General features: G+C 39.7%; 1 protein-coding gene across 1 annotated transcript in view; it reads right to left on the bottom strand.

The window, feature by feature from the left end:
- The window catches only part of LOC117399726 (corticotropin-releasing factor receptor 2), an 85491-nt gene that overhangs the window by 27169 nt on the left and 48952 nt on the right, over nucleotides 1-9370 (bottom strand). Inside the window, exons 5-6 of the mRNA XM_059022274.1 lie at nucleotides 8375-8492; nucleotides 6642-6795 (exon numbers count right to left, since the gene is read on the bottom strand). Coding sequence (XP_058878257.1) covers nucleotides 6642-6795; nucleotides 8375-8492 — 272 coding nt within the window. The remainder of the gene's footprint in view (nucleotides 1-6641; nucleotides 6796-8374; nucleotides 8493-9370) is intronic.

Here is a 9370-nt window from a genome sequence, read left to right as displayed (position 1 = left end):
AAGCCTTTCAACACATTACTATAATTACTCACATAAAATAATAATTGGACCCTAGGGAGAATTAGCTTATTACTGTGGTCTATTTTCCACCATCAAGTCATTGCATCATTCTCCAATATATCTGACCTAAATAAACCTGGAGTGAATGCAAAAAGTCTTACAAATGTAATACAGTATTATTAGGCAAAAGGACAGTAATCTGCTGAGCAGTTAATCCTTAATCCCAATATGAGAAATGTATTTCACTGGCAAATAAATTGTGATGAAACTTTATAGGTATTCCACCAGTGACAGTAGTTCTCTGTATTAGACTGGCAGCAGTTTTAGTTAATCACATCACAAAAAGGCAGGGCAAAATCAATGCAAAAACAGTTCAAATGTAATTTGAAGCCAAATAGTGATTTCCTCAGGAAAGAAGTCATGTGAAATGTGACCTTCATTTTGTGTAGTTGATCTAAATATTTATACAAGATTTCCATTACATGAGAGTAGATGTTAAAACTTCATGATGATTTGCACTCGGCTCTCGCCAAGATAAGCACCAACTAAGACGTAGCTTTACAGTAAACTAATGTGATTCAACTGTGTTTCCTTCCATCTGATGATGTAGGTATCCTTGTGCCTGGTGTTGATGGCTGAAGTGTAATGCTGGCTCCAGGGATCATCTTATTTTGCCTCCCTAGCGCATCAGCACACACAACGGCTGCGATGCTGGCTCCAGAGATCAACCACAGTGCGGTCTCCCCAGCGCATCAGCATGACAACTGTCTGGATTGAGCTAAATAGGGTGCATCTCTGGGGTCTTCAAGTGGGCACCTTCCATCCTCTGTGTTTCGTCGACTAACCCACGACACCTCAAGAGGGCTCGATGGTGATTCTGGCATCCCAGCATCACCCCCCTCCATCCCCCCACTCAACTTACCCGTACATCAGCGTTTCTTTCTTTCTATTGTACAGACGTGCTCAAATTTGTTGGTACCCCTCCACAAAAAACGAAGAATGCACAATTTTCTCTGAAATAACTTGAAACTGACAAAAGTAATTGGCATCCACCATTGTTTATTCCATATTTAATAGAAATCAGACTTTGCTTTTGATTTTTTATTCAACATAATATTGTAAATAATAAAACAAATGAAAATGGCATGGACAAAAATGATGGGACCGCTAACCTAATATTTTGTTGCACAACCTTTAGAGGCAATCACTGCAATCAGACATTTTCTGTAGCTCTCAATGAGACTTCTGCACCTGTTAACAGGTAGTTTGGCCCACTCTTCCTGAGCAAACTGCTCCAGCTGTCTCAGGTTTGATGGGTGCCTTCTCCAGACTGCAAGTTTCAGCTCTTTCCATAGATGTTCGATAGGATTCAGATCAGGACTCATAGAAGGCCACTTCAGAATAGTCCAATGTTTTGTTCTTATCCATTCTTGGGTGCTTTTAGCTGTGTGTTTTGGGTCATTATCCTGTTGGAGGACCCATGACCTGCGACTGAGACAGGGCTTTCTGACACTGGGCAGTACGTTTCGCTCCAGAATGCCTTGATAGTCTTGACATTTCATTGTGCCCTGCACAGATTCAAGGCACCCTGTGCCAGGCGCAGCAAAGCAGCCCCAAAACATAACCGAGCCTCCTCCATGTTTCACTGTAGGTATGGTGTTCTTTTCTTTGAAAGCTTCATTTTTTCGTCTGTGAACATAGAGCTGATGTGACTTGCCAAAAAAGCTCCAGTTTTGACTCATCTGTCCAAAGGACATTCTCCCAGAAGGATTGTGGCTTGTCAATATGCATTTTAGCAAATTCCAGTCTAGCTTTTTTATGTTTTTCTTTCAAAAGTGGAGTCCTCCTGGGTCTTCTTCCATGGAGCCCACTTTCGCTCAAAAAGCGACGGATGGTGCGATCACAAACTGACGTACCTTCACCCTGGAGTTCAGCTTGTATCTCTTTGGCAGTTATCCTTGGTTCTTTTTCTACCATTCACACTATCCTTCTGTTCAATCTGGGGTCGATTTTCCTCTTGCGGCCGCGCCCAGGGAGGTTGGCTACAGTTCCATGGACCTTAAACTTCTTAATAATATTTGCAACTGTTGTTACAGGAACATCAAGCTGCTTGGAGATGGTCTTGTAGCCTTTACCTTTACCATGCTTGTCTATTATTTTCTTTCTGATCTCCTCAGACAACTCTCTCCTTTGCTTTCTCTGGTCCATGTTCAGTGTGGTGCACACAATGATACCAAACAGCACAGTGACTACTTTTCTCCATTTAAATAGGCTGAATGACTGATTACAAGATTGGAGACATGTGTGATACTAATTAAAGAAACTAAATTAGTTTGAAATATCACTACAATCCAATTATTTATTATCTTTTCTAAGGGGTACCAACAAATGTGTCCAGGCCATTTTAGAATATCTTTGTAGAATAAGCAATAATTCATCTCTTTTCACAGCTTCTTTGCTTTAATCTATGACATACCAAAGGCATGCAAGTATACATGATAAAATAGCTTTTAATTTCATCACTTATCAGGAGGAATGAAGCATTATTTCAATGAGCTGTCTGAGCACGTCTGTACTTGAGATCCCCACCCAGAATCTTTTCGTCTCAACCACAGCCAGTTCCTGCACCTCTCTGTTGCTTCAGATAAGTTCTTCACTGTGCAACACAACTATTGGCCACTGAATCCGACGACTCTGAGAAACCAGGTTGTACAGTGTGCCACAAATCCTCGACAACCCACCTCCACTGGGTAAACCCGGACTCTCCATCCTCGCTGTTCTGCTTCAGCGGCTAGTTGAGCATACCGCAGTTTCTTCATCTCATACGCCTCATCTACAGCATCCTCCCATGGCACTGTTAACTCTAGAAGGTTAACAAGGCATGCTGATCCAGACCACAAGACAATATCTGGTCGAAGGTTAGTGGTGGCAATCTCAGGTGGAAAAATAAGCCGTTGACCAACATCTGCCAGCATTTTCCAGTCTCTAGCAGCTTCCAGTTGTCCTGGGCGAGGCTTGGTTTTAACACCTTTTCTTGGCGGTTGCTCTCCTGGGCGGAGGAATGTTGTCTTTTGTGTGTAATGTTTTGATGGCAACTTATTGGTCATGTTACACTTGTCTTCCAATGCTAAGGCCAAACATCGTAGCACCTGGTCATGGCGCCAAGTAAACCGTCCTTGGCTAAGAGCCACCTTACATCCTGTCAAAATGTGCCTTAATGTTGCAGGTGATGAACACAAAGGACATGAGGGATCCTCTTCTCCCCAGAGGTTTAGGTTCTGTGGTGATGGGAGAACATCATATATTGACCTGATGAGGAAACTGATCCTGCGCTGTTCCATTGTCCATAGGCCTTGCCAGCTGATCTTGCACACTCTCCCATCTCATCCATTCTCCCTGCTTGGCCTGGGAAACGGCTTTTACGCATCTCATCCTCTCCTCCTGCTTTTGCACCTCGTTGACTACTAGCTTCCTCCATTGAGCTGGGGCTGCCTTGTGCCATGTAGGAGGAGCTGAACTGAAACCAAGACCCCCTCTTCCATGCTGAACTTGCCCCATGATATCACCGATTCGAAGGGCAGTCTTTGCATCTTCTACGGCTTTCTTTGCCACCCACTTTCTTCCAGTTTTCATAAGAACATAAGAAAGTTTACAAACGAGAGGAGGCAATTCGGCCCATCTTGTTCGTTTGATTGTTAGTAGCTTATTGATCCCAGAATCTCATCAAGCAGCTTCTTGAAGGATCCCAGGGTGTCAGCTTCAACAACATTACTGGGGAGTTGGTTCCAGACCCTCACAATTCTCTGTGTAAAAAAGTGCCTCCTATTTTCTGTTCTGAATGTCCCTTTATCTAATCTCCATTTCTGACCCCTGGTCCTAGTTTCTTTTTTCTGGTCGAAAAAGTCCCCTGGGTCGACATTGTCAATACCTTTTAGAATTTTGAATGCTTGAATCAGATCACCGCGTAGTCTTCTTTGTTCAAGACTGAATAGATTTAATTATTTTAGCCTCTGCATACAACATGCCTTTTAAACCCAGGATAATTCTGGTCGCTCTTCTTTGCACTCTTTCTAGAGCAGCAATATCCTTTTTTTAACGAGGTGACCAGAACTGAACACAATATTCTAGATGAGGTCTTAGTATTGCATTGTAAAGTTTTAACATTACTTCCCTTGATTTAAATTCAACACTTCTCACAATATATCCAAGCATCTTGTTGTCCTTTTTTATAGCTTCCCCACATTGTCTAGAAGACATTTCTGAGTCAACATAAACTCCTAGGTCATTTTCATAGATTCTTTCTTCAATTTCAGTATCTCCCATATTATATTTATAATGCACATTTGTATTGCCCGCGTGCAGTATCTTACACTTTTCTCTATTAAATGTCATTTGCCATGTGTCTGCCCAGTTCTGAATGCTGTCTAAAACATTTTGAATGACCTTTGCTGCTGCAACAGTGTTTGCACTCCTCCTATTTTTGTGTCATCTGCAAATTTAACAAGATTGCTTACTGTACCAGAATCTAAATCATTAATGTAGATTAGGAATAGCAGAGGACCTAATACTGATCCCTGTAGTACACCACTGGTTACCTCGCTCCATTTTGAGGTTTCTCCTCTAATCAGTACTTTCTGTTTTCTACATGTTAACCACTCCTTAATCCATGTGCATGCATTTCCTTGAATCCCTATTGCGTTCAGTTTGAGAATTAATCTTTTATGCAGGACTTTTCAACACAGGTGCTGCCTCCCTTACGCATTTGTCGCGTGACTCTACTAATGTAATTTCCATTTGGACCTTGGCACACTTAAACTCCTCGGTTAGAGCGGAGACTGGTAACTGCAGTATTCCTTTACCATAAAGTCCCACTCTGCTGAGGCAGCATGGAACTCCCAACCATTTCCTGATGTATGAACTGATTAAAGCTTCCAGCTTCTCTACTGTTGTCAAAGAAACCTCGTACAGTCAGTGGCCACAGCAGCCTCGGCAGTAGACCAAACTGAAAGTACCAGAGCTTTAGTTTGCCTGGTAAAGCGCTGCTATCTATGTTCTTCAACCCTTCCACTGCTTGTTGTCTAACTTCTCCCACACAAACTGTGTCCTTTAGATACCCGTCATACCATCTCCCAAGACTTTTCACTGGCTTCTCAGACACTGTTGGTATTGCCTCACCATTAATGTAGAACATTTTATCTACTACTTTACCTTTAATTATAGAGATGCTCCTTGATTTACTGCTCTCCTCCCTCTACCCATTTTGATGCCCTAATGATTACTTCCAAGCCAGTGGAGAAATGGTGCATCCTGCCATTATTCCAACTTCTAGGCATTGCCATTTAGTGCTGAATTCTGAAGTTGAAAAACTAAATTGCAAATCTCCAAAGTAGGCTTTCACTAAATTTGTTATTGTCATTGGTATAATTTGCTAAGAATAATTTGGTAACAAATTGTAAATCTGAGTCAAATCGAAAGGCAAAGTAGTGGATAAGGTGTTTTATAATGACGGCAAGCCCATTCCAACAGTGTCAGAAAATCCTGTAAAGAGTCTTAAGATTATTGTTATTATTATTACTTACCCAATATTAATACTTCACTTCACATTCATTTTAATATAAACTCAATCATACCAATATTAAAATAATAGGGTTAAGCAAGATTAAACGTCCCCTCTATGGAAAAGGTAAGCGTGGCCCAGAAAGAACCATGCATATCAAGCACGAGGCTCAGGCGCGCACTCCCCCACACAGACAGCAGCCTGCCACAGAGAACAAGCAGACGTGCATTACCTGCGTTCCTTAAATCCAATGGTAAGCACCATGTCTATAACTAATTGTTAACAATCGTAACACTCACAACTCATTTATGTATAAGCATTTTCATGGCAAAGAATGATTAAAAGATGCAAGTTCACTTTACTAGCAGTGTGCACCCTGCTACCCAAAGTGATACATCGCATTTGAAAAAACAACAAATTGATCTATTAAAATACAGATTTAATTCTTATGCATTTCCCCAATTCCTGACAAGCAGATACACACAGATTGAATAAACATGAATTTATGAGGTAGTTTTATCTGTCCATTTACAAAAAGAAAGTTAATCATTTTTTAGTTTGCAGTTTCGTTTTTAAAGCTACTGTGGGCGGAGAACTGCATTCTGGCTGAGTGAAGGAAAAACAGGTTCTCACTACAGAATTACGTTTCTCAATGGCTAAGGCAAGTTATGAAAGAAGTTAACATATTTCAAACGAATGGATGGCTAAGGTAAGTAAATGGGGCTGTCTTGGGTGGGGGATGGAGGGGGAATGTTGCTGAGTGATGACCCCTGTGAAGTGCCCCACCCAGCCCATTCTAGACAGTTGGGAGGCCCCACTTTGGTTGATACCTGGCGCCAGCACTGCCACCGTTACCTAGAGGAAAAGTGCTGAAAGCTCATATATCCACCACTATTATCTCATTTTATCATGGCGAAGACCGAGTCCAATATTAGCATGAAGTAAAAACAGTTACTTCCATTTAATAAAAATCATTATTGTAATATTAATAATTTCTAAATTCCAGGTGTTGCATCTTGGTACCATAACACAAATGTTAGCCCATCACATTGTTTTGAAGTAATAAACACCACATTTTACTCACACCATCCAATGAAGAGAAACACCCATTTTCTCAGTTTGTCTGTGGAATAAGTCATCACTATAGCTGTGTGTAGGTAACATCCTTCAACAAACATCCAAAAGAAATTTGTCACGACAAAGTAATTATATATAGTTGTGATAAGGCGACACCAGGGCTGGAAAAAAAATAGAGAAATAGTCATCTTTATACAAAATAATATACTAATAAGCAAGCAAGGTAGTTAGTTATAAGTTATAACTGATTTGTGAGTTATCATTCTATCTCCTGTAAAAGAAAACCTGGTAAGTCTGCTAAATTCCCAAGAACTGAGTTTTATGGAGTGCAGAGTTTTCAAAGAGTTTTGGTCAGTTCAAAAATAATAATGTAATCTCCATCATAATAAGCCTAAAAAAGTAAGCACTCCACCACAACTTGCTATGACTTTCACAAATGCAGGCACCATTTAACAGTAAGCTAATTTCACTGTTGAATGAGGTGGTTTATTAGACCTCCCAAAAGTTGAAGTCTGCTGGAATTATCTTAATCTGCCAAACTAACCTACTTGATGTGCCAGGAGCAATCCAAACCAGGCAGCTCCAGTAAGACTAAAAAAAGACGTTCGCAGACAGCTAATTCAGACAACTCCACCACTACAATAAGAAAATCCTCTGTTCAGATATTAATTCAAAACAGGGTTTGTATCTCTTGTATTACTCTGTACATAACTTTAAAAAATATATTCTATTGTTGTCATGACTAGAATAAAGCCACTTCAAGTAGAACATATGCAAATTTACAAACAAGAGGAGTCCATTTAGCCAATCCAAGTAATTTGGTTGATCTCAACTTTGTCAAACTGGGTCCTAAAGAAATCTAATCATGCCATGATGTTAATCCTGACCCCCAACAAATATAATCACAGTATAGTATATAGCAAATTACATAATGTGTGTTTTATAAATGTATTAGGTTTATTGCTTAGTTTTATTTAGTGAAGTACTAGAAAATAGTCCTCAGATAAGCAGCTTGCTTGTGCAGCTCTATTTTAAACGTGCCTCCATTAAAGCCTCATTCGATTTAAACTTCCAAACAAGATCAGACTGGGACCCCAAATGGCCACATAAAGGCAGCTTCTTTTTTTAAAGAGACAACACCTATTTTAGGAAGGTTGTAGAGTTACAAGAGTTACGAGGAAGATCACTGGGCACCACAAAAGCATTGTGTTTAGCAAGTAAACTGTAAGCCAGATAGAGAGTATAAAAGGAAAGGTTTGTGATAATAGTTATTGTGTATGAATTTGTTAAGCATTGTATGATAATAAAGTCTATTATGCAACCCATGTAAACCACTGGGTTACACTAGGTGCACTAGGACTAGATGCAGCAAGGTGTAGAACAATTGGTTTTGGGGGCAGTTCAATGCAGCATGGCCATAAGGGAAATTAATTTGAAAATTGTCAATATGAGTAGATTCTGTGATGGTGAGTTGATACTGTACAGGTATCTGCCTAGACTCCTAAAATAAGATCAAATGAATTTACGCTCTAAAAAGCAGTGGCTTAAATATTGCTACACAAATAAAATACAGGAAATCAGTACATCTCTTGCTACTAGAAAACAATAAAAATAAATATATACCTTCCAAAGAAGCTTTAAATGTCTCTGTTTTCTCAATTTCGACACACCCCTTGCATTCATATATATTAATTGGCTTTCGTGGACAAAGAACTGTAGTAGCAAATATAACCAAGTTACCTCATTGCTCTCGTGTATATTATGGTCAATCATCTGGAGAAGGAACCACATAACATTCCTTAGGATGAATGTGGTGATCAGGTTCCAATGTATAATGTTTCGAAGGCATCTGATGCTCCTAGAAAAACAAGCATAAAAGTCACTTAAATCCACAAAAGTATATGCATGCTCTGTTTCTTGTTGAATCTATTAGGGGTGTGTAGAAAACCCATTCGTCATCCTTGTACGGATACTCATACTCGGGAGTAATTTCATCACAGCTGGGTGGGGTTAACTGGATCATACCGTGCTTTAATGTGTATTTAACAAACATTTGTTATCATTTTAAAGTCCTGCAGCTTGTTCAGACTACCGCTGCTAGAATTCTGACTAAAACCAGGAAAAGTTAACATATTACCCCTGATATGGCCTCTTTACACTGGCTCCCTGTGCAGTATAGAATTGATTTTAAGATTTTGCTGTTAACTTACAAGACCCTGAATGGATTAGCACCTAGTTATTTGCAGAAGTTATTGACCCTGTATCTTCCACACTCTGAGATCACAGGATGCGGTGCTGCTGGTTATTCCTAGGGTCAACAAAAGCAACACGGGAGGTAGGGCTTTTTCTTGTTGAGCTCCTATATTATGGAATGCTCTGCCTTCGTTTGTCAGGGAAGCTGGGACCATTACAGTTTTCAAGTCATGGCTAAAAACGCATTTTTATAAAATGGCTTTCTTATCTTAGTGGGTTTTAATGTAACTTTAAAATTGCTGCTTTTGTATTATGTGTATACTGTTATTTAAATGGTCTGACTGGGGCAGTTGTATGTGTGACTTGCTTTACAAATGTATTGTGGTTTGTTCTTTTTTTGTGCTATGTACTATACAGTGCTTTGCGATACTTTTGTATAAAAAGCGCTATATAAATGCAATGAATAATAATAAAAATTATGTGTCATTGTATTCTTGTTGAGAAAGATGTATTATTATTTATGTGATGAGGGTTGTGATTAAT

Source organism: Acipenser ruthenus, chromosome 4 (genome assembly GCF_902713425.1).
Source record: "Acipenser ruthenus chromosome 4, fAciRut3.2 maternal haplotype, whole genome shotgun sequence".
Taxonomy (NCBI): Eukaryota; Metazoa; Chordata; class Actinopteri; order Acipenseriformes; family Acipenseridae; genus Acipenser; species Acipenser ruthenus.
The sequence above is the reverse complement of the archived record's forward strand: the minus strand, read 5'-3'. Positions and strand labels throughout refer to the sequence as shown.